Source organism: Moschus berezovskii, chromosome 25 (genome assembly GCF_049115385.1).
Source record: "Moschus berezovskii isolate FMDL1 chromosome 25, NW_MosBer_1.0, whole genome shotgun sequence".
Taxonomy (NCBI): Eukaryota; Metazoa; Chordata; class Mammalia; order Artiodactyla; family Moschidae; genus Moschus; species Moschus berezovskii.
The window spans coordinates 24,516,310-24,543,320 of record NC_142484.1 but is presented as its reverse complement, the minus strand read 5'-3'; the positions used below and the strand labels follow the sequence as shown (position 1 = coordinate 24,543,320).

The window sequence follows — 27,011 nt, the reverse complement described above, 5'->3', positions numbered from 1 at the left end:
ACCTGTGTACATCTCTAAAAATATGAACATTTCCTTATATAACTACAATATCTTTATCAAACGTAACTAAATTCTCTATCATTCCTTGGTATTATCTAATATCCACAAAATGAACTTTAATATTTATCTCCCCCATTAATGCCTCATGAAGAGAAGCGCTGCTTCTTCTGGCTTATTACTATATTCCCAATGCCTTGTAGCTCTTAACACATCCTACTACTCAAAAACCAGTTCATGGAAATAGAGAGATTTAAGTATTCTCAACAACATCTAAGCCTAACTGCAAAGGTTCACAGAGAGAGCAGGAAGTTCAGGACCAGGCTCTAGATTGTATGGTCATTCATTAAAGTAGAAACCTAAAACTGACTGTAGAGGTGGAATCTCATAATTAGAACTGCTCTCCCTCTAAGACATAAAACTTACTTAGTGAAGCCTGTTAAAATATATAGCAGATGTCCCATTAAAATCTACGATGCAAGTTCAAGACAAATCTTACAATTTTGAAGCAGTGCAGATGTGCTTTAATAATTAGTTTCTTTAGCTGATTAGCTCTGCTGGGTCAAAATTAGGTCAATTTACACCCCAAAGTACTAAGAACTGATTCAATACCAAGGAATGAGTTTAAAATTAGTAGGATTCAACTGTCAGCAATTTTTCAAAAGCTTTAAAAGAAGACTTAAAGAATACAATTGCAAAGAAATGGTCTCATTTTGATGTTTCTTCTTAAGCCATTAGAAAAATTTAAAGCTTAATTAAAACATAAAATGAAAACAAGGAGTACCATGAGTACTCCTTGAGGACCATGAAAGTTTGAATGGCAAACATTTTAAAGTTTCTTTTAATAACATCTGTATTAGCCTTAAAAAACTGTAACTCAAGACCTGTTCTAAGTATCAGTGCCTCTTAAATATGTTTCTACTGTTTATCAAGTGTATCATACTTTTTTAAAATAGAAAAAAAAAAAGAACTGAGAGGTAACATAATTCGGTTTCAGTTAATTTTATTTTCATAAAATAAATTTCAGTTTATTTTATTTTCATAAAATTCTACTTTCCCTGACTTGAAATCCTAAATACCCTAACTTTAAAAAAAAAAAATTCATTTACTTTTCCTAACTTTAAAAAAAAAAGTTAAATAAGCAGACCCAGATTTACATTCCAGATTTTAAAGATTTATCTTTAAAAACCTAGGGTTTTTAAAACAAAGCTTTCAGGGACTTCTCTTTCCAGTGTGCAAAAGACCCTCTTCTCATTCTGATATAGCTACTACAACAAAACACTGGGCAAATGAAACTACTATATTTTTCAACCATCAAAGAGCTTTGGATACAAATAAGTAAATGTAAGAGGGATTAGGACTTCCTAGTCGAACAAACAGTTGCCTTCACCTGAGAGCATCTATCCAATGCAGGGGCAAAGAAGCAAAAATGTCACGGCACAGGAACCTTGCTGGGATAAGGAAAAACCAAACAATTTTTAATGCCCAAGTCTGGGGTAGTATGGTACACTGGATTCTGGAAAATTCTCAAAGGTTTGGCTAGTCCTCTCTGCAAGCTGATGAAGCTGGTGCTGATACTAGAAAGGAAGAAGAGAAACGTTTTCTTGTGGTGTTTAGATCTCAAAGCCAAAATCATCTGCAACCACACAGTTCACTGGCACCATTAGTATGGTCTTGCTATTCAGCTCTCTTGTTATTTCATGAACTCTTGTCCAGGAAGATAAGGCAGTTTGAGGTACCTCAAGAAAATCCATGTATATGAACAATAACCCTGCTTCCAACTAACCCTGTGAGTAAAATACCCTCTTCTCAAACAGAAGGCTCAACTACACTGTTAACTCTTCAAAACTCAAGCTGAAACCCAACCATTACTATGTCTATGGTCAATCAAAAAAAAAAAGCACAATGTGAGAGTTGTGAGTGATCTTATTTGGGGAAAAATGAGGACTAAAGCCCGGGAGACAGCATCTTAAGACAGCTCTGAGGAACTGCTTTGAAGAGATGGTGGGGGGTGGTTAGTAAACATGTCATTTTGGTGAAGGGGGACATGTGCAGTCAAGGACACATTTGGGCAGACAGTTGCTGCTAGTCACAAGAAAACTGTTGCTAGCCATGAGGAACAGATGTCTCCTTCAATGACTTTAGTGCTTTTCTAGATGAGAGGGATGAAAGAAACTGGTCTCATAAAATTTTACCAAAATATCTATCTGTACGCCCCTGTTTTTCTCAGAGCATGGAGGGCCTCATTCCACTCTGAACTCTTTTATAGTACTGGAGGTCAGCGACTGCAGTGGCTAGTGACCTCGCAGAGGCAGAAGGCAATTGACAATTTTTGACTGGCATTATCAACTCTCACTGAGGTCATGAACCATGCCAAACCCAGATCAGAACCTTTCCTCTCCCTTCTAATCCCTTGCTCTGAAATGACAGACCCTTCAAAAATCAGATCTCCTAAACCTTACAAATATCCTAATTTTACTTTCCTCCCTAAAGTCAGCTTTATTTTGATGGTCTTTCCATGAAGTTGGAAAGAAGGAGAGGTCTAATTTTATGCTCAAGACCAAGTAAATTAACTGCAGTTGAATCTAGACCCAATCAAGCTCAACTTCAGATTAGATCAGAGGGATCAGGCCCTCAGAGTAGCTAGCAGAGGTAAGTGGAGGTCCTTCTAGGAGAAAATATTAGATAAGTCTGTACTATCTTTTAACTTGGGTTGGTCAAAAAGTTAGTTCAGATTTTTCTATGTGATCTTATGAAAAAAACCGGAACAAACTTTTTGGCCAACTCAACACAATGACTAGCATAAAATACAAAGTTATGAAAAATGAGAAGAAACAGGAAAATCTGACCCACAATCAAAAGAAAAAGCAATAGAAGTAGAATCACAGGCAGCTCATAGAATCAGTAAATAGATCTTAAAAGAATTATTATATATATATATATATGTTAAGCAATTAAGACAAAAAGATTAACCAAAGTGGTTAGAAAGATGAAATATAACTCAAAAAAAATCAAAATAAGAATGCTAGAACTAAAAAACATGATATTTAAAATGAAATATTTATTGGTGACCTTAGCAATAGAAAGAATACAGAAAAAGAAAAGACTAGTGAATTAAAAACTAGGTGAACAAAAATTATCCCAAAGTCAAGTTATTACATGGCTACCCTTGGACTGCAAGGAGATCCAACCAGTCCATTCTAAAGGAGATCAGTCCTGGGTGTTCATTGGATGGACTGATGCTAAAGCTGAAACTCCAATACTTTGGCCACCTCAGGCAACGAGTTGACTCAATGGAAAAGAGTCTGATGCTGGGAGGGATTGGGGGCAGGAGGAGAAGGGGACGACAGAGAATGAGATGGCTGGATGGCATCACTGACTCAATGGACATGAGTTTGAGTGAACTCCGGGAGTTGGTGATGGACAGGGAGGCCTGGCGTGCTGTGATTCATGGGGTCGCAAAGAGTCAGATACGACTGAGTGACTGAACTGAACTGAACCATACCTCAGCTTTTCTGTCAGTCTTTTCATCCTTGGAAACAGAATAGACTTTCTTGTTTAAAATACAAATTTTTTTTGGAGGGGGCAATGATTTTTATCTTTGTCATGAAATCTTGGCTATAAAATCTGATTACCAACTATAATTTTTCCATCAGAAAAATACCTCACTTCTGAGATCCCAAACTCAGACCACCCTATTCATACCTCTATATTCCTATTTTCATTATTCATACTAAAATGTAGTCAGTCAGTACTTGCCTCCTCTCACTTAAGTGCCTTTTCAGGATACGGAGAGATTTTTTTGTTGTTATTATCTGTGACCAAACATTTCAAACAAGTATCTGGCACACGGTCAGCATTTAATATTTAATAAACTGAAATATCTGTTGATACAAAATTTTACATTGTTATAAAGATTTTAAAAATTACATTAAAAACCAAATGGCTCTCAAATACCACTGAACTCATGCACTTTGATAAAGTCCAAAATAAAGACTTTACTGTAAGAGATCATTAAATCCAAAATAAAGGTTGCTAAATACAAATATTTTAAAAGTCTGAGTTTTTAAATTTAATCCACTGTTTTATGTTTAACAAGTGCAGTAAAAAAAAATGGCTGGAAAAATATTCTTCTTTAAATGAGGTTTAAAATCATATTAAGGAACGTTTATACAAACAACGTTATTCTAGTTCATGCTAATGTAGAGGCAGAATAAAAGAAAACATAATGCTAAAATTAAGATGCAAAAATGATTGCTTTAAGAGATTGTTTCGTTCCGTCGCTCAGTCGTGTCCGACTCTTTGCGACCCTGTGGACTGTAGCCTACCAGGTTTCTCCGTCCGTGGGATTCTCCAGGCAAGAATACTGGAGTGGGATACCGTTTCCTTCTCCAGGGGATCTTCCCGACCCAGGGATCGAACCCGGGTCTCCCGCTTTGGAGGCAGACGCTTTAACCTCTTAGGCAGAATAAGGAAAAGGAGTCCAAAATGGCGGTGGCCAAAAGACAAGGAAGGGAAAAGACCACGAAAATAGAACAAAGGAAGGTCCGGGGACTGGAGTGAGGACCTCAGGTAAAACAAACAACACTCCTGGCTGGCCCAATTTACAAAGGGCAGGCCCAGGGGAAAAAAAAAAAAAAACATATAAAAAGAGGAGCCAAAGCTAGCTCTCTCTCCTGTGCGTTGGGCGGCTCTTCTCTTCGCGTCTTTGGACCAACGTGCCCTCATGCCTCGAAGATGGATTTTCCTGCTATCTTCTAAATAAAATAGAGCTGTAACACTGATTTGTCTAAGAGCTATAGCATGGTCCATTCGAGACCTGAGAGCTATAACACGGTCTGTCCAAGACCCGAGAGCTGTGACACACCGAGGGGCCTTTAATGTCCGTCACCTCAAATCTTTGTTGTGATGAGACAAAGAACCAAGGAACATACACACACGTGACAAGATGCTGTATTAAATAAAAAATCTTTATCTGTCAAAGACATTATGTGAGCATGTAATCTGATAAAACCAGCTTATGTATTTTCATTTTTAAGGTATAAACAACTCATTTTTATATGAAAGGAACTATGAGAAGTCATTTAATGTATACCCAGGATTAGGAAAAAGGATGCTTTTCTGTATCTTCATGGAGCTTATTCAGACAGATATCAATATAAATGCTGCTAGAATACAGAGTAAGAGAACATTATTACACAATTATATAAATGGCATTAAAAAATAAACCTTAACTCACAAGATAAAAACACTGGTTCTAAATTATATAGCCTTAAACCATTTACTTCTGAACACCTATGAACTTTCCATGAAAATAATGGACTTTATTGTTCACTTACTGCAAGGTTAGACAGGCTGATATGATAGCTAAGAAGTCAGTTGCTAACTAAAGCTGCATACCTTATCATAAAAGCAAAAGTGATTTGACCTTAACTGTGGATAATACCTTATGATACAGTAAAAAATGCTCAGAAAACTGCTGTGTATTTGTCACCAGCATTCATTGGAAAATTATCCTTCAATCATTACAATCAAGACCTAAATCAAATCCTTTACAATTATACAGTGGAAGTGACAAATAGATTCAAGGGATTAGATCTGATAGAGTGCCTGAAGAACTACAGATGGAGGTTCCAGACTTTGTACAGGAGGCAAGGATCAAGATCATCCCCAAGGAAAAGAAATGCAAAAAGTCAAAATGGTTGTCTGAGGAGACCTTACAAATAGCTGTGAATAGAAGAGAAGTGAAAGGCAAAAGAGAAAAGGAAAGATATAAGCATCTGAATGCAGGGTTCCAAAGAATAGCAAGGAGAGATAAGAAAGCCTTCCTCAGCAATCAATGCAAAGAAATAAGAGGAAAACAATAGATTGGGAAAGTCTAGAGATCTCTTCTAGAAAATCAGAGATTCCAAGGGAACACTTCATGCAAAGATGGGCAGAATAAAGGACAGAAATAGTATGGACCTAACAGAAGCACAAGATATTAAGACGAGGTGGCAAGAATATACAGAAGAACTATACAAAAAAGATCTTCACGACCCAGATAATCACAATGGTGTTATCACCAACACAGAGGCAGACATCCTGGAATGTGACGTCAAGTGGGCCTTAGGAAGCATCACTATGAACAAAGCTAGTGGAGGTGATGGAATTCCAGTTCAGCTATTTCAAATCCTAAAAGATGATGTCAAAGTGCCGCACTAAATATGCCAGCAAATTTGGAAAACTGAGCAGTGGCCACAGGACTGGAAAAGGTCAGTTTTCAGTCCAGTCCCAAAGAAAGGCGATGCCAAAGAATGCTCAAACTACTGCACAATTGCATTCATCTCACATGCTAGCATGCTGCTGCTGCGTCGCTTCAGTCATGTCCGACTCTGCGACCCCATAGACGGCAGCCCACCAGGCTCCCCTGTCCCTGGGATTCTCCAGGCAAGAACACTGGAGTGGGTTGCATTTCCTTCTCCAATGCATGAAAGTGAAAAGTAAAGTGAAGTAATGTCTGACTCTTGGCAACCCCATGGACTGCAGCCCACCAGGCTCCTCCGTCCGTGGGATTTTCCAGACAAGAGTACTGGAGTGGGTTGCCATTGTCTTCTCCGCCACACTAGCATAGTAATGCTCAAAATCCTCCAAGCCAGGCTTCAAAAGTACATGAACTGTGAACTTCCAGAGGTTCAAGCTGGTTTTAGAAAAGTCAGAGGAACCAGAGATCAAATTGCCAACATCCACTGGATCATCAAAAAAGCAAGAGAGTTACAGAAAAATATCTACTTCTGCTTTACTAACTATGCCAAAGCCTTTGACTGTGTGGACCACAACAAACTGGAAAATTCTTAAAGAGATGGGAATACTAGACTACCTGACCTGCCTCCTGAGAAATCTGTATGCAGGTCAAGAGGCAACAGTTAGAACTGGACATGGAACAACAGACTGCTTCCAAATAGGGAAAGGAGTATGTCAAGGCTGTCTATTGTCATCCTGCTTATTTCACTTATATGTAGAGTACATCATCAAAAACACTGGGCTGGATGAAGCATAAGCTGGAATCAAGACTGCCGGGAGAAATATCAATAAGCTCAGATATGCAAATGACACCACCCTTATGGCAGAAAGCGAAGAACTAAATAGCCTCTTGATGAAAGTGAAAGATGAGAATGAAAACGTTGGCTTAAAACTCAACATTCAGAAAACTAAAATCATGGCATCTGGTCCTGTCACTTCAGGGCAAATAGATGGGGAAACAGTGACAGACTTTATATTTTGGGGCTCCAAAAGCACTGCAGATGGTGACTGCAGCCATGAAATTAAAAGACACTTGCTCCTTGGAAGAAAAGTTATGACCAACCTAGACAGCACATTAAAATGCAGAGACATCACTTTGATGACAAGGGTCCATACAGTCTTTGCAGTCCATGGGGTCGCAAAGAGTTGGACACGACTGAGCAACTGAACTGAAGACTCAAAACATTTACATACAAATACTGCACACCATGCTATAACCCCCAAAACATAAAGTTTGGTAATGCAAAATGTTAAATGTTAAAATAGTAATGCAAAATCAGAAATGCTATCAAATTTCTTCTGTGGTGTGGATATGTGTCTGTGTGTATGTTGGTGGAGGAGACTGCAAAGAAAAGACATTTTTCTAACAAACTTGAGAAAGCCATCTAAAAGCACTATCAGTTTACAGCACACACACAATCGAAATTAAATGCAAAGAGGGTGTTCTAAGCATCTTGCTAGTTTGAAAAATGCAGTTTCCTCCAATATATTAATTAGGCCATAAATTGAGAATCTCATTAATAAATAAATGGTTATGCATATATTTAAAACAGGCTTAACTACTCAGAAATTCTCTTATTTTTTAGCTATGCATTCAGGTTTCAAGCACAAGAAAGAAAGCATTTAATGTATTTGAAGGTTTATACTTAGCAATACAAAACTGGGTACCCTTCTCTTCACTCTAAGAAAGGCACACCTTTTCCTCCCCAGAGCAACTTTCTCTACAAAACCGGGTACCTTTCTCTTCACTAAGAAAGGCATACCTCTTCCTCCCCAGAGTAACTTTCTCCATCTCTTTACCAGGCATTGCTTTTTATTTCCCATATTTTAATTAATTCTTCTGATTATGTAACAGAATAACTAAATTCCAGATAGGCACTCATCCTCTTAATACCTTTGTTAATGGATCATTCCCAAGTAACCAGGCAAATAATCTAAAAAGTAGCCTTGGAAACTAGGCTTGCATAGTAGCTCCAGACAGTTGTTAAGTTAAGAGGCTAAGGAGTTGGCACTCTATCAAAGAGCAAATGCTAAATGCCAGGCTGGATGAAGCACAAGCTGGAATCAAGATTGCCAGAGAAATATCAATAAGCTCAGATATGCAGATGAGACCACCCTTACGGCAGAAAGCAAAGAAGAACAAAAGAGCCTTTTGATGAAGGTGAATATGAGAGTGAAATAGCTGGCTTAAAACAACATTCAAAAAACTAAGATTATGGCATCTGGTCCCATCTCCTCATGGCAAGTAGATGGGGAAACAGTGGAAACAGTGAAAGACTTTATTTTCTTGGGCTCTAAAACTACTGCAGACTGTAACTGCAGCCATGAAATTTAAAGATGCTTACTCCCTGGAAGAAAAGCTATGACAAACTTCGACAGGGTATTAAAAAGCAGAGACATCACTTTGATGACAAGGGTCTGTATAGTCAAAGCTATGGTTTATGCACTAGTCTCATACAGATATGAGAGTTGGACCATAAAGAAGGATAAGCACTGAAGAATTGACGCTTTCAAACTGTGCTCTTGGAGAAGACTCTTGAGAGTCCCTTGGACTGCAAGGAGATCCAACCAGTCCATCCTAAAGGAAATCAGTCCTGAATATTCACTGTAAGGACTGATGCTGAAGCTGAAGCCCCAATACTTTGGCCATCTGATGTGAAGAGCCGACTCACTGGAAAAGACCCTGATGCTGGGAAAGACTGAAGGCAGGAGGAGAAGGGGACGACAAAGGATGAGAAGGCTGGATGGCATCACTGATGCAATGGACATGAGTTTGAACAAGCTCTGGGAGATGGTGAAGGACAGGGAAGCCTGGTGTGCTGCAGTCCATGGGGTGGCAAAAGTCGGATACAACTGAGTGACTGAACAATGACAACAACAAAAGAGCAAAAGACACCTGCAGTAGATATGGGTGGATGGTTGAGATTCACAAACAATGAAAGTGCAATACAAGCATTAGGCCACAAAATCTCACTTGAGTCAGATTCATGTTAGAGTAACAGACTTGGAAAGAAAGGAAGGTTTTAAGAAATGTACATGATTAATCAAACAACTATAAGCTTACTCTGACAGGGTAAAGAGAAGATTTTTCTAAGATAAACTTTTTCTTTGCTGCAAAAAGGATGGGCTATGGGGCTTTTAGTATCCTATGAGTCTGTCAGTCCTACCCCTGAGGAAGAGCACACTGTGATCATGCACATTCTCTCTCCCTCTCCCTCTCCACAACTGCTAGACTACTGGCTGGGAATAAGACTTCTCAAACCTGTTTCAAATAGACAACATGCAACCTCCTGTCTTTCACACCTGGAAGAACTCATTCATAACGTTCCTCAATGTTCCTTTAATAGTTTGTATGATCCCATTATGAAAGTGTCTTTAGGTTAGGAAAGAGAAGTGTATTTCTCAAAATATTACAGTGATTTATCTTTTTCTTCACCCATAAAATGGGAATATTAGTATCCATGTCAACTAGTCATTATGCAAACTAAATAAAATAATGCTTTTAAAGTGATTAGCACATTGCCTGATACACAAATGTTCAATGCCTGCTAGACATTAATTAATATATTAATTAAGATAATTTATATTGACTATTTGACCGCATAGTATCAGAGGAGTTAGCATAAATGTTGAGTACTAAAAGTTTTATCTTCAATACCTGGCACTCAGCCAATAAATATGATTTGAGACTATACATTCCTCTTAAGGTGAGTTACAGAACTATGCTATTTAGCAGTGTGATCACACACATACACATCCCCTCCAATCTCCTGCAACCTTTCTCTCAAACTCTGGGCCAGTCTTAATCCAGACTTTAAAATCATCCAGGCAAGCTGGGACTAAAAATGTAATTCTAAATGGTTCTTCACAGATATGGAACTCCAAATGTACAAGGACAAATGCACTAGCACCTATTTGATACATTATTTTTCAACATAAACATCTTGATTACAATCTTTGGATTAAACAGACTTTACCAGTTTTTTCCCTTTTTTCATTCTATTTTACTCTTTTAAATATACAAAATAAACTAAGATCATCAAAGGATAAATACAATTTCTTTTAACATAAAGCTTCTTTCTTGTACTCTATCCCAAATAACAATAGCAAGAATTCTATACAGGTATCTCCTGCTTTTCAAAAGTTCATTTTATACCATGTCCCTTTTACAAAAGACCTACGTTATTATGTTCTCCCTAACAGAAATAAATTTGAAGAGGATTTTTGCTTTTACAAAAAAAGGTGAAAAGCAAAAGTAGCATTCAGTGTTTTTTTTGGAGAGTGCCACACTCCTTCCCCAGGATTCACACTAGGCATCTCAGCATCAAGCCACCAGAGCTATGAACTGCATCTGCACTTTATCTCAATTTAGCTTAAGCATCTTTAGCAAGATGTGTTCTAAGGTAACTTTCTTCGCTTTACACCATTTCAGCTTACAAAAAGTTTCACAGGAACACTCTATTTTCAGATAGCAAGGGAACCCAGCTTACGTGTTACAATACTTTCTCCAGCCTAACACTTCTGTGGCTAAAACTATTTTCCAAGACTTCCTGTAACTAGGGTACAACATAATCTGCATTCAGCTATGCAGAGGTGTTGAATGAAGACTTGTAAGGAGGAACTGGACAGCATGAGTTGGGTTGGGGGTGGAGGGCAGGAACAGAATGGTAGTGAAGTGGTCTGGGGCTGTCAGTGGTGGCTACCTGAGTGGGCCAGGGGTACTGGGGCTTATAGGGCCTGCAGTGGGGAAGACAGCTTTTGTAGCAGGCCAGTTCTAAGGTGGTGTGGTTCTATAAGTTGTTTCTGAAGTTCAAAATGTAGCCTGTCCTTTAGCTCTGCCATTGTGTCTGGAAATCCTCTTATTTTCTTTAGTAAATTCTTTCTGCTTAAACAAGCTTATCTGGATTCTGTTGTTTGAAACTAAGAACTTCGACCAATACCCAGAAAATAAAAAACATTTCAATGAAACTCAATAAACTCATCTATATAAAGTTCAAAAATATGCACAACTAAAAACAAACACAGTTTTGAGGTCTTCACCAGTTTCATATTTACTCTACTTTGGTTTGTGCGGAGGTCATTGCAGGTAGATTTGAAATAATATTATTTAATAGTAGTGGTAATACAACAAGTAACTTCTAAGAATTACTTTATAGATCAATGGCCATTAATCAAGAGGTCTCTTGTAGAAGTCTCTTCAGCAAGCAGTGTAGGCAAAGCTGGATAGTCACATGTAAATCAATGAAATTAGAACATATCCTCACACCATACTCAAAAATAAACTCAAAACGGCTTAAAGATTTAAACATAAGACATGACCTTATAAAACTAGAAGGGAACGCAGGCAAAATATTCTCTCACATAAATTGTACCACTGTTTTCTTAGGGCAGGCTCCCAAGGCAATTGAAGTAAAAGAAAAAATAAACAAATGGGACCTAATCAAACATAAGCTTTTGCACAGCAAAGGAAACAACAAGCAAAAGAAAAAACAACCTACAGACTGGGAGAAAATATTTGCAAAGATGACAACCACCACCACCACCACCACCACCACCAAGGGACTAATATCCAAACAGCTCATGCAGTGGGCAGAAGACCTAAATAAATGACTAAATAAGGACCTAAATACTCCAAAGAAGACATACAGATGGCTGACAGGCACATGAAAAGATGCTCAATATTTACTAAATTATTAGAGGAATGTAAATCAAATCTCAGTCGGTAAAGAGTCTGCCTGCAATGTGGGTGCCCTGGGTATGATCCCTGGGTTGGGAAGATCCCCTAGAGAAGGAAATGGCAACCCACTCCAGAATTCTTGCCTGGAGAATTCCACTGACAGAAGAGCCTGGTGGACTACAGTCCAAGGGGTCACAAAGTGTCAGACATGACTGAATGACTAACTTTCACTTTTCAAATCAAAACTACAAGGTACCACCTCACACCAGTCAGAATTGTCACCATTAAAAAATTTACAAATAACAAATGCTGGAGAGGGTTTGGAGAAAAGGGAATCCTCCTACATTGCTGGTGGGAATGTACATTGGTATAGCTACTATGGAAAGTCGTATGGAGGTTGCTAAAAAAACTAAAAATAGAGCTACCATATGACTCAGCAATCCCACTCCTAGGCACATATCTAGAAAAAATTATAACTCAAAAAGATACACATACCCCTATGTTCATAATAGCACTATTCTTAATAACCAAACATGAAAGCAACCTAAATGTCAATAGATGAATGGATAAAAAAGATGAGGTACAGATATACACAACGGAATACTCCTTAGCCATAGAAAAAGAATGAGAAAATGCCATTTGCAGCAATAAGATGAACCTAGAGATTATCATACTACCTGAAATAAGTCAGAGGACAAATATCATATGACATCAATTTTATGTGGAATCTAAAATATGACACAAATGAAATTACCTACAAAACAGAAACAGACCCATGGATACAGAGAACAGACTGTGGTTTGGCGCAGTGGGGAGGGATGGAGTGGGTGGCTGGGATTAGCAGATGCAAAGTATTACATACAGAATGGATAAACAACAAGGTCCTACCGTATACCACAGCCACATCGGACAATAAACCATGATGAAAAATAATATGAAAAAGTATATATATGTATAACTGAATCACTCTGCTGTACAGCAGAAATGAACACATTTGTAGATCAACCACACTTCAATAAAATAAATTTTTTAAAAACAAGGTCATTTTTAACACTCAAGGATTATGAATATCAAAACACAGAGTAAGTCTAGGAGTTAAAGCTGTAGTCTGTAATTTCAACTGACCAAATAATTTCAGTTTCTATTAATAAAATGTAGAATTATAAAGTCTAGGATAAACAAATGGGAAAAATGAAATTTTGCTTTTCACCAGTTAAATACATGAATATAATGGGTGCTTAACAATCATAAGTTTGGATTTAGATATTTTTTTAAACTATAAAACCAATTTCGATGAAAAAAAGACATTCTCATAACATCAAAGAATAGCTAAAACATTTTTGGATATAAAATAATTATTGGCTCAAAATGAACTGAGAAAACTCTCAAATCATATAATCTTTTGTACGTTGATCTAACCAAAGTATTTAAAAGAATCAGGCTGAAGAGTCAAAGTTTACATGACCATAATCTGTTTCAGTTTCTGATAATACGGTTTTCAATAAAAATTTTTATTTTAAAGATATAAAAAATTACCATGTAATCAAATTTTAAAGTGATAAAAATATACCTATAATTCCTATGTAAATTTATACATTGGTAAGGAAAGGTCCACATTTTGTTAACATTCTAAGTCTCCTGGTAAAGGTACATACTGTAAACTTAGTGTTAATACACATTTAGAAATTATTTAAGAAAAATTAATATATTTTAGTAATAACATTTCTGGCTACATTGTAGGTGTTTTCACATATTATATCTCACTAATCTATATAACTAGTCTTCAACACAGAAAGAATAAACATTTTTCTTTTTTTGAATTGGTATATTTATTTCTCAATTTGTGAAAATGTCCTTAATTTGCTGATGTAGCAAACAAACTTCAACTCTGACTGCTATGCAAGAGAATAGAAAATAATCTGCTTTGCAATGAACTTTAAAGTTCAACTGCACACAGGCAACATGCTATATATGAAAAAATTACTAACTGAACTATAGGTATTAAATATTGAAAAAGAGTTAACAGTTTATTATAATTTATTTTATTTAACAATCTAGGAAGTTCGCAGCCATCAGCAGTTCCAGTGCAATTTCAGGTGCAATTGGGAATTCAGGAATCTCCGTGGAGCTGTTCGTGTAGCGAACCTTGCAGGTAAAATACATGCATACTTCCGATAGCACATGTGAAGGGATCTCTCTAAAACTGACTTCATTAGTTTTATTCTCAGCAAACTGACCTGGGCCACTCAACATGGCTTTTATTGTTCCTGATGTCAGCGCATGTTCTCTCTTTACAATAAATTCATGGCCATCTGAAGATATCAATTTGACATACATGGCATCAGGGTCCTCACAGCCACCATAGGTTTTCTCTTCTCCATCCATTATGTGCTTATGAAATTCTACTTTGCGTCCACAGGAACTTTAGTAGTTTCTTGTCAGCTCCACAGCCACCGCACCGGGTCCCCGCGCACCGCCACAGACCCTACACCAGGGTGCCCCCCTACCCCCAGCTGCCTGTCGCCGCGGGTTCCGGGGCAGCCTCACCATTTTTCTTAAAGCAGTTAATTAGTCTGCAGTACTTATTACCTAGGTAAGTTGAACAAAGTAACAAACTATGGAATGGCAGAACCAAATGTGAATCTAGATCTGTCTAACTTTTCTAAAACACCTACTTATTTCTATTAGAGCAGGCTGAATCTTTCAAGACAGGTACACCATCAGTTTCTTCATTATTTTTCTCACAGCAATATAAAATATTATACCAAATAATCATCTTATTTGCATCTAAATTGAATGTTAAAAGTCAGTGAGAGGAGCTGGACATTTCACTTTTATCTATGAAGAGAAAGTTGAGTGCTCTCCATTAATTATATGATAAGTAATAGGGAAGAGTTTATAAAGAAATATCACTACGTAAACACAGCTTCCTAATACTTTCTCTTCTCAACTTTCTGACGTGTACTGACTTATTAAAACAGATCTATGGATTCGAAAGACTGTCAAAGGCAATAGTCTTTTCCATTTATCACAAGCCTGTTAATTAATTCATTAGCCTGCCAATCAACCACACTACTAGAGAGATTTGTGAAAGTAGAATGAAACAGCTTACCGTGCACAATGATGTCTCTGTGATTTTTAGGGTAAAATCTGAAGAAAATTCCAAATCTGAGACAGATGTCGTATGACAATCTATATGCTACCCATTAAAAAAAGAGTAGATGGAAGGATTTAGTAAAAATAGTAAAAACAAAATCAGAAACACATAAATATTTCTTTTTATGCAAAAAAATTACTGTAAACCAATGCTTTGCAAACCCACACTCCACTTTGTGGATTATTTCTAAACTTAAGGGCTACTAGCACTAATATTTAATTACATCTTCTTTAAATCAAATTAGTATTTTTTACTTAGACTTGTTATATGAATAATATATATCAAATCATGGCTCTGTTGTGCTAAAGTTTTTTCTAAGATAGATTAAAATACTCTCAAATAAAAAATGCTTTCCTCTGTTCCAACTAAAATCATTTTGTAAACCACCAGTGGTACACATTCGCAATAAATTATGTGCGGTAAGTCAATCTTTTTTGTAGGAAATGCCAACTTGAAAACATATGCTATTTAAAAGAACAAGGTGCTTTAGAATTCATTTTTGTAAGTGCATTTGAAGTTTGTTAGATATTAGGAACAACCATAACAATTCCAACCAATGAACAAAATCAACTATGAAGATTCACTTCAGGGAAAAAAATGGCCAAATATCCTTATTTTCCTGTTCTGTCCTAGTTCAAAGCCTTCTCCATTTCACTATGGAGAGTAGATGGACTCGGGGACAGCAGTGTGACCAAAGGATGCTGCTCTGTGAAGGCTGTATCGGCATTTGGCTGACCATGAATAGGTTATAACGCAGTGAACACAATTCACACAACTACTTGAGGCATTACTCTATTTTAAACAGTGAGAAAATTTTAAAGAAGCTACATTGTGGTTGCTTTTTATTTATAACAAGATTGGGGAATACAGAACAAGCAACATTTACCTAAACAAACAAAAAGAGAAAGGATATGTATACTTTTAAACACCTTTGTTTATCAGTCCTAAATTTTCTATTTCAACTATTTTATTTACCCATAGCATTTTGGGGAATTAAGCCAAGAAATAACTAGAGAGAGAAATTAGCACCACGACATGGGACTGTTCTCTTTCTGTTTCATCTTAAGATTGAGTTGGCTATAACCATACACCCTTCCCTGAGTGGAAGAATCCAAATAAATCCTTTACACTCAGTGTATCCAGGGCACTGAACAGTCCTATAGTCATTAACCATGTTATAATTTTTCTTCTTAAAAGCTGAATGCAATTTTAATCAGCTTGTTCTTGTTGAGAAACTTTACATATTAATTTAAGACTTTATCCACTTAAGAAAATTAATGAACTTTTACTGATTATCTACTAAATACTTTGTGTCAGGAATAATTACTGATACTATGTAACAGTGTGCTTAAAGAGACAGTGTTCTGAATTTAACACTAAACAAGCTATATTTATTTAATTATACAATTGAAATAGATAAATTTAGGAGTCTTTCACAAAAACCAACATACTATCACTAACTTCAAAATTACTCAACCCATGCAAATTCGACATAGCAGAACTGTCAGTAAAACTAGAGGTTAACATGGTGAAGAATATAAAATGAAAATCGCAGGGTTTTAGTCTCATGGACATAGTCACTATAATTACATAATCTGGAAAGGCTGGAAGAAATCTGAATGAGAAGTTAAACTGTGTGAAACATATATAAATGAATAACCTGGCTGTAAATAAGAAGCTCAGAACTAAGGGCAGGAGGTGGTGGCGAAGCAGAAATGACAATACAACAGGACTTTCTGCCTTTACTAAGTCAATGATTCAAGTCTTCAGTGTAAGAAACTTCACTACATAAAGAGAAGTGATTCCAAATGGATGGCACTGTAAACTGGTAAATATTATGATATCAAGTTGCTTTAATTAAAATGAAGAATGATTAGTTTTGAAGACCCATACTTAAAATCAATTTATTACTTTGAAATACTAACCTCATAAATGAAAAATAAGAAAAACAGCCACACGGTTAAAGAACATTAGTGAAGTACCCACCTTAATACTACAGGCATCTGAAATAAGTGTCTTTGCATCTAAAATATCCACCACAGCCTCTGGAATGACTGCTTTCTTCATGCAGGACATGTTGAAGCCATACACATCATCCCAAAAAGCAATTCTCTCAGCATGCTTATTCATATCACTTACAGCCACAAGGCTGATAGTGCAAATATCAGGGTAGACTGTAACAAATAAACAACCAACAATTTAGTATTATCTCCCTTTATAACAAAATACAATCATCAAGGCAAAACAGAAATACCAAATCCAAAGTAGAGATTACTAGCAATGGAGGGTAGTAAGATAAAAATAAGAATTTCAATGATGAGCTCCTATTCAAACTATTTTAAAAGGATGACACAATCTTGAATTTATTAATATTAAACATGCTGATTGTAAAGAGGTACTAGATTTTTACCTTATATGTTCCTCTGAAACATGTAAAGACAAGTCATTTCTAAAGATGTTATGTGACATGTAAACAAAATTATGGGACCGAATTTTATAATTGTGCAGGAGACCAGTTCATATCACCCTCTCTTATTTATTAAAAAAGGTAAATATTTATGAGCACTAAATATGTGCCAGTAAGTTACTCTAATTTACAGACTGTGGATACATGACCCAACTCAAACTTACATTTATACAATTTTGACAAATAAACTGACAATTATTTGTGATGTAATAAATACTAAGAAAGGAGAAGCATAACGTACTAAGAGACCTACAGAAACAAACAAAAAAAACCCAGCTAACTCTGGTTTGTTTATGGCAGGGAAACAAGGATATTATTACGATGAGAGCTGAAGAACAAGTAAGTTTGGAATGGCAGGGGGCAGGGGGGAGGTAGGGTGGGCAGTGGGCATCTAGGGACACAGTATACTCCAACTTGAGAGGAATAAGGAAGGAATACTAAACTACAAAGATAAGTAGAAACCAAAAAAAACAAAGCCAGTGCTGAGTAAACCCCATTAATAAACTGCACTTTATTCTGAGAATAAGGATAAGTCAGTGAAAAATTTTATATGAGGAAGCACCTGGTCAAATTTTGGTTTCAGAAAAGCCACCTGGAGTGCAATGTGGAGAATAAATGGTAGGAAGCAAGACTTAAGAAAGAGGCACTTGTAAAAACTCAGCTGATCTGAAGTAGAGTGATGGCTGTGGGAATGGAAAGGAGGAGATACAGTCAAGGTAAGTTTAGGAGGCAGAACTTCCAGATCGTAAGACAGGCTGGCTATGAAAGTGAGAAACAGGGAAGAGTCACTGATGACACACTTTATACTTAATGACTTGGCAAATTATGGTACTAACCAGGGCAACAAGGAATAAAATAAGGGCAGATTCAAGAGGAATATGAGAGTTTAATGCTTAGACAAATAGGTAAAAATATCAAATTACCAGCTGATACATAGGCCTGGAATTCAAAAGAGGTGATCTGGATTCAATACCAAGATAGTAAGTGTTAAGAGAAGTAAGGGAATAGTGTGTTCAGAGAGAGACTCTTATTTATTTACTTTTGGTTGTGCTGGGTCTTCATTGCTGTGTGGGCTTTTCTGTAGTTTTGGAGAACGGGGGCTACTCTCTAGTTGTGGTGCGTGGGCTTCTAACCGCCGGGGTCTCTTCTGTTGCGGAGCATGGGCTCTAGAGCACAGACTCAGCAGCTGTGGCACATGGACTTAGCTCCAGGGCATGTGCGATCTTCTCGGATAAGGGAATGAACCTGTGTCCTTTGCATTGCCAAGTAGATTCTTTACCACTGAGCCACCAGGGAAGCTGAGAGAAACCCTCTTCTAGTAACAAGTAAAAGTCTTTATAATACAAAATTTTTAAAACAATATTGATGCTCTTTTTTCGGACTAATAATAAAATTAACTTTGTCCATCAAATGTCAACATTTAGGGAATCTGCAAATTAAAATATAAAGTACACATTACTATATCAACACACTGAAAGAAAGTACATGTGTGCCAAAGAAACAAAAGAAATAAAATTCACTATTATTAATTTAGCCTTCAGACTTAAACATCAGAGAAATAACCCTCCTTCCTCTGAACTTTCTCTCCACAACTGTAGGAATTTTATTATTCAACAACAGCAGTACTAAATTATCTTCTAAATAAAGCCCATGATAAGATCTGCTGACAACAAAGCAACTGCTTCTTCCAAACCTGACATCTGAGATACCCAGAAAAAAAAAACCTGGTGCTATGATACTGATAAGAAGTTTCCCAAGTCTTGTCTAAAGCAGCAAGTGAGTCAGGTGTGATAGCGGCACTGAGCTGCAGTCGACTGCTGGGTAACCTTAAGTACTTCTATTTTCCTTTTCCTCCACAAATGTGGTAAGCTTCTTGACTGTGTTTACATTTCTGATTGATATAAATTCTTCAAAGTAAAAGATATGCTACTGCAAATCGTGATTCAGCAAGAGTTATCTGCTATAGGAAAGGTATCCTGAACCAGGTCCTTACAATCAGGAACACTGAAGAAGAAACAGAAGCAACTTTAGATATCTGGGTCTGGAAGATTCCCCTGGAGAAGGAAATGGCATCCCACTCCAGTATTCTTGCCTGAAGAATCCCATGGAATGAGGAGACTGGCAGGCTACAGTCCATGGAGGGTCGCAAGAGCTGGACACAACTTAGCAACTAAATCACCACCAAGCTTTTTATGTACACTTTGTCAGACTTAATATGACCACCATAGAAGCTTTCCAACATTATGTCCTGTAGTTTCACCCTTAAAGAGGAACGTAATAGATCAGGGGTCAGCAAACATTTTATATAAAGTGACTGTATTAGGTTTTGTAGGCTAAATGGTCTTTACTGAAACTATTCATCTCTGGTGCTATGATGTAAAAGCTCCACAGATAATTATAAATACATAAGCATGGCTATTTTCTAATAAAACTTTATCTACAAAAATAAGCAGGACACTAGGTATCAGTTCAGTTCAGTCCCTCAGTCATGTCCAACTCTTTGAGACCCCATGGACTGCAGTCATGCACGCCAGGCTTCCCTGTCCACCATAACCAACTCCCAGAGCTTGCTCAAACTCATGTCTATCGAGTTGGTGATGCCATGCAACCATCTTATCCTCTGTCGTCCTCTTCTCCTGCCTTCAATCTTTCCCAGCAGCAGGGTCTTTTCAAATGAGTCAGTTCTTTACATCAGGTGGCCAAAGTATTGGAGTTTCAGCTTCAGCATCAGTCCTTCCAATGAATATTCAGGACTGATTTCCTTTAGGATTGACTAGTTGGATCTCCCTGCAGTCCAAGGGACTCTCAAGAGTCTTCTCCAATCTAACAGTTCAAAAGCATCAATTCTTTGGCACTCAGTTTTCTTCACAGTCCAACTCTCATATCCATACATGACCACTGGAAACACCATAGTTTTGACTAGATGGACCTTTGTTGGCAAAGTAACATCTCTGCTTTTTAACATGCTGTCTAGGTTGGTCGTAACTTTTCTTCCAAGGAGCAACCGTCTTATGGATATTCCTAATACAGATGAGGCAGTGTACATTCAAGCCACTTAACATGGTTCACAGAGTTCTTCTATTTTAGAATATTATTAAAAATCTTCAGTTCAGTTGCTTAGCTGTGTCCGACTCTCTGCGACCCCATGAATCACAGCACACCAGGCCTCCCTGTCCATCACCAACTCCCGGAGTTCACTCAAACCCATGTCCACAGAGTCGGTGATGCCATCCAGCCATCTCATTCTCGGTCGTCCCCTTCTCCTCCCGCCCCCAACCTTTCCCAGCATCAGAGTCTTTTCCAGTGAGTCAACTCGTCGCATGAGGTGGCCAAAGTATTGCAGTTTCAGCTTTAGCATCAGTCCTTCCAATGAACACCCAGGATTGATCTCCTTTAAAATGGACTGGTTGGATCTCCTTGCAGTCCAAGGGACTCTCAAGAGTCTTCTCCAGCACCACAGTTCAAAAGCATCAAAATCTTAGTGGACTTAAAATACTATCTAGCCTTTTGTAGAAATGTCTGAAGTCAGGCACTGAATCAAGTAATATGATGTACTCATTAGTAATAGCATTAAGAAGTAAGGATAACTTTTCCACTGTTTTTATAAGGAAAAACTCAGTTACTAAAACTAATAAAAAGCAATTCTGATACTGAGAAATGCAAATCAAAACCACAATGAGGTATCACCTCATACCAGTCAGAATGACCATCATTAAAAATTCTACAAACAATAAATCCTGGAGAGGATGTAGAGAGAAGGGAACCCTCTTGCTACTGGGGGGAATATAAACTGATATAGTCACTATGGAGAACAGTATGAAGACTCCTTAAACAACTAGGAATAGAACTACCATATGACACAAAAATCCCACTACTGGGCATATACCCTGAGAAAACCATAATTGAAAGAGATGCATGTACCCAAATGTTTGTGGCAGCACTTTTTACAATAGCCAGTACGTGAAAGCAACCTAGATGTCCAAAGACAGATGAATCTTACAAAAATCGTGGGGGGTGTGTGTGTGTGTATAATGGAATATTACTCAACTATAAAACAAAACACATTAGAGTTAGTCCTAATGGGGTGGTTGAACCTAGAGTCTATTATACAGAGTAAAGTAAGTCATAAAGATACTGTATATTAACGCATGTGTACGGAATCTAGAAAGACAGTACTGATGAACCTATCTGCAGGGCCGCAATGGAGACAGAGACACAGAGAACAGACCTGTGGACACAGCTGGGGAAAGGGAGCGCGGGACAAACTGAGAGAACAGCATGGAAACATACATATCACCATATGTAAAACAGACAGCAAGTGAGAATTTGCTGTGTGACACAGGGAGCTCAACTCAGTGCTCCGGGACAACCCAGAGGGGTGGGATGTAGAGGGAGATGGAAGGGGAGTTGAGAAGGGAGGGGACATATGTGTATCTGGGGCCGATTCATGTTGATGTATGGCAAAAACCAACACAATACTGTATAGCAATTATCCTCCAAGTAAAAAAAATTGTTAACAATTAGCAGATTACGGAAGTAAAAATAACATATTTTAATTGTTAAAAAACAATTTAAAAAATATGTTGGCAATAAGAAGAAACAGACTAAAGAGGAATATGATTTAATTTTTTGAAGTTTATTTTTCAAGCTAATTATCGAATATATTTCACAAAGATATAAAAAATCATGGCCTCTGTATTTGTTACAATTTAGAAATAAGTTTTTATCTTTCAGTTAGTAAGACCTATGAATATTCATGAAAGACTTGCTATCAATGCTATAGGTCAATTTGATTCTTTATCCACCTCCTCACAGCTGGCTAACATTTTGGGCCACCTGCCAGAATCCTGACTAACCCTTTACCTTCGCATTCTGACACATTTGTCATCTGATTTTTGTCAGATAGAAACATAATTGAATAATTATTCCCTCTTGTAGGTGAAATTAACAAAGCGCTGATTGGACAAAAGCCTTCTCTTAGCAGACCATTTATAAATTCATGGCTTTGACATCTGTGTCCTTCTCGATTCATTGCACAGAATTCATTTGTCATTAGAACAGCTCACATGGTGAACAGATAAAGATGGAAAATCCTTTATCCCTTAGAAATGCCTCACAAACTTTTGGACACTAAAGGGTAAGACTGACCTGCATGAAGAAACAACTCCTAGTAAACACTAGCATCATTATTTGTATGTAAATAACCAGAGAAGGAAAAGGTTTATAACCAAAAGGAGATAATAAATAAGTCAAAACAGACTGTTCTTTTCACAGTATATGAACCACATGGAGGAAAACTTCAGTGCAATAATAGTCAATGATAAAATGACTGTCACGCATAAAGGAAAATGTACTACTAGGTAACTACGTCATCAAATAATCGCAGAGTTTTAAAAAATTAATTTCAATTTATATAATAAGGTTATCTTAAAAATCAACTGTTTATTTGGAAATTGGAACATTTTCTCATCATTAACTTATAATAAACACTGACTTGGGCCCACACTAAAGCTTAGCTAGGCTAAATTGTTGCTGTAATATACACTGAAAAATTATACTAAAAAAGGTAGAAAATGATAGTACTGCAATATCACTGATCAAAACCAAAACAATAAATGTGGGGAAAACGAATCTGAAGATGAGGAAGTACACAGTGAATTATGGAAATACTGAAGGGCCCTCTAAGCACAATGACACAGAGTCAGTGACTGATTATACTGAGATAAGTTATGTAAAAGTCAAGTACTATACAAAAGGCAGGGGAAAATGCCTAAATGATTGCAAACTTTTATAATGTATAAATTTATCATCAATCTCATGTTTATCAGATAAAACTCAGGAGTGGAATTAACATTTATTGAGCAACTACTTAATGTCAAGCACCTCATTTAGACTTTAGACTGATTCTATAAAGCTAGATTATAATCCTCATTTTTCAGATTAGGAAACTGAAGTTCAGAGGAATAAAGTAACTTGCCCAAATTACTGTTCTTAATCAGCTAATGAGGTAACTAGTCAGCTGATGAAGCAGGGATTTAATCTGAGGTCTGACTGCAAAATTCTGTGCTTTCCATTATTCATGAGGCCACTTTTTGTGCTTTTCAAACAGAGAAAAAGGAAAGAGGAACTCAACTGCCCTAATGAGCACCTGTTGGAAAAGAACGAGGAAAGAGAAAGATTAGAGATTAACAAAACTTCAGGGCAAAGTGAGGAAAACAGGAACGTTCTGCCTTAACCCATTCCATCTGAGTAAAGAAATGAGGTGATAAAGCAAAGAGCGGCACTAAAAAGGAGAGCAACCAAGCAGAAATGGGGGAGGAGTCAGTACACTCTAGATGCAGCTTGCAAGGGAAAGGCATTTGTAAACCTGGAATTCATAACTGAGGCAATTTCTTATTAGCATAGACCAGGATTCCAATGTATGTATCTGCCACTCTGTTCTGCTGCCCTCTTCTGAACTGCATGTGAGATTTCCTGTTATGAGGCAGATCTGCTTTCTTCTACAGAAGCTGAAAACGAGAAAAAGTTGCTTTCCCTCCTTTGCAAGTTAGGCACGAGTCCATGACTGAGGCTCCACTAATGATACACACCTAAATCTCTGTCTACTTTTCAGAGGCAGCAATACCTACTACTGTGTACTGTTGCTGTTTACTTGCTAAGTCATGTCAGACTCTGTGATCCCATGCACAGTAGCCCTCCAGGCTCCTCTGTCCATGGGATTACCCAGGCAAGCATACTGGAGTGGGCTGCCACTTCCTTTTCCAGGGGATCTTTCCGACCCTGGGATCCAACCTGAGTCTCCTGCTGGGCAGGCGGATTCTTTACCACTGAACCACCACAGAAGCCCACTACTGTGTACACCTTAAATAAATTCGAAAAACAGGATTAATTCCCCAAGTTTTTGGTTCAGAATTATCTGATGTGGTTTTTGGTTCAAAAGTATCTGGAATTTTAATAAAAGGTCCCAGACATTGTGATGGTCTGTCAAGATTAGGAAATAATGACTTAGGAAATGGCTGTCTTAGTAACTCTGCTTTGTATAAACAAAGTTCTCAACTTGATAAATCTGACAATTTATAAATTAGAAAAGTGGTATATTCTGAAGGACCTCATAAGGAAGCTGAGTTTTGAGAGGGGAAGAAAACTTTCATTTTCCTTGTAATGAAAGGCAGTGAAAATAACATTCTTTTCCAATACCAGAGAAGATGTCTTCTCTAATGGGCTCCTACATTTCTATGCAACACTGTAATTTTACAAAACTGTTATCAGTTTTGAGGAAGTTTCAAAGCAACAAATTATTTCTTTGTGCTCGAACAGTATCAATTAATCCAATTCTGGAAGATGCCAATTCTGACTATGACTAAAAGTGGAGTCTGCTAGGCTTCTACAGAGAAATTTACTCTTTTCCCTTTTATAATGAGAAGATATTTCATGGGGGAGATTCTCAGAAACAAACAACTTAAGTATGCCATTCTTAACCAAACTTTCAGATTGTTCATGTATTTTATATACATCAACCTTTTCAGTAGCTATGAAGATGGGCATGATTTTGCTCCTTAGTGCTAAGCCCTATTTTTATGATTAATTATATATTTTGCCCAAATTCCCTTTTGTTAGGTATCAATATCATAACTGCTTTTTATTTGCTTGAGTATCTTTTTTTGTCCTGACTTTTCTATGTAATTTTGTTTTAGGTTTTCCACAAAATCAGGGTTTCTCTTGTGTTCAACCTAAAATTCTTTTTCACTTATAAATTAGTTTAGTCCATGTACATTACTGATATGAAAATTTTTCTTGTTCCTATCATGTTGCTCTGTAGTTTTTTTGTTTTTTAAGTAGTTCAACTGCAGGATCTTTTCCCTTTTTTTAAGTATTAATTCTTTTATTTACGAAGTCTGCCTTTTTTGCTCTAACACCTAACTTTATAATTACAACCTTACATAATATCTTCTGTTTGTCTCTTTTTAATAGTATTTACTAATCTCCTACCACGAGTAATGATAGTGTATTTACTTGGTTCTTTCCTTTCCTCTTCTTAATCACCCAATTATTTTTTAGTTATAGAGAGATATCTTGATAATACTAACAAAAATTACAGAAGTGGGCATAAAGTTAGTACATAGCTTTATTTTTCAAAATAGCTAGAAATCAAATTATATCATGATTCATTTGACCTGACGGAGGTAATACTGCTTCATTTTTTTTTTTTTAAGTCAATTCTACTGAGGTAAAGTTTATATGCAGTAAAACTCACTCTCTGCCCTTTTTAGTGTATAATCCTATGTGATTTGATAAATACACCATTTATACCACCACAATCAAGACACAGACAGGATTGATGACCACAAGCCTCACCATTCAATTTTAATCAACAGTATCATTTTAATATTACCTTTGTAGTGCTAAATGTACTTATAATGCTATTACGTGAGTTGTCAATTTTAAATGACATAAACAGCCAACCCTCAAATTATGAAATAATGAATTCCATAAATTCCTATTAAAGATAAATCCATGTAGGTATTTTGACACTTTTAGTGTATAAAACATTTATATCTATGCTTCAATCCTAAAATATACATTGGTTTTCAACTTAATTCCTTGTAAAAATATGCACTGGTCATGATCTAATATTTTCCTGGTTTTCCTCCTGATTTTTGGTTGGTTGAACGTAAAAACACTACATTTCTGATATACAATTGGTAAACTAATAATAAGCAGAAAGTAGTAAACCCACTTTCAATAACTTTACAAAACTTAAAAAAAATTATTTTTAATTTTTTTATTTGGCCTCACCACATGGCATGTGGAATCTTAGTTCCTCAACCGAGGACTGAACACGGGCACATGGCAGTGAATGCACTGCGTCCTAACCACTGGACTGCCAGGGAATCCCCACAAAAGTTTTATTAGTGATAACAGCAGAAAATAAGCACCTCTAAAGTACTGTGGAATTACTTGGTGATTAGGAGAGTGAATACTTAAGTTATTGGCTGACCATGTTTTATAAAGGCCATGCCATTATATATAAAGTAAGGCATAAATTGAACTAAGATTCCTGTAAAAATAAATTGTAGTCCCTTCATGCTTATATAGTCTTCAATAGTCTGTTTCTCATAATTCAGTTATTCTTTCTTAAATCTTTACACTACTAATTGCTTAGTAAATCTTTCATTAAGAAAAACATAAAACTCTTGTTTGCAATAAAAGAATGAGCATCTAGATGACCGATGATATTCATCGAAGCATGCTCAAATACACAAAATAGGCTAAACCACTTCATGCTATTCATTTCTGTCTTTTCCTACTTTTCTGATTCTGTTGACAAGTTACATTCAATAGAACCACGGATGCAGTTGAATGCTGACCTCTCTTTAATACACCCCTAGAAAATCTGAGTGCTAGAGCTATGGGCTTCCCTGGTGGCTCAG

The 27,011-nt window shown here is 36.8% G+C and overlaps 1 protein-coding gene and 1 pseudogene across 2 annotated transcripts in view; both read right to left on the bottom strand.

The window, feature by feature from the left end:
• Positions 1-27,011, bottom strand: part of PRMT3 (protein arginine methyltransferase 3) — a 149,397-nt gene that overhangs the window by 50,376 nt on the left and 72,010 nt on the right. For both annotated transcript variants that reach the window (XR_008684435.2, XM_055416040.2), the window contains exons 12-13: positions 17,100-17,287; positions 15,069-15,155 (exon numbers count right to left, since the gene is read on the bottom strand). Coding sequence is in view for 1 of the 2 variants with exons in the window: in XM_055416040.2 (XP_055272015.2) it covers positions 15,069-15,155; positions 17,100-17,287 (275 nt within the window). In the remaining variant the exon portion in view is untranslated. The remainder of the gene's footprint in view (positions 1-15,068; positions 15,156-17,099; positions 17,288-27,011) is intronic.
• Positions 1,082-15,062, bottom strand: LOC129549022 (elongin-C pseudogene; annotated as a pseudogene).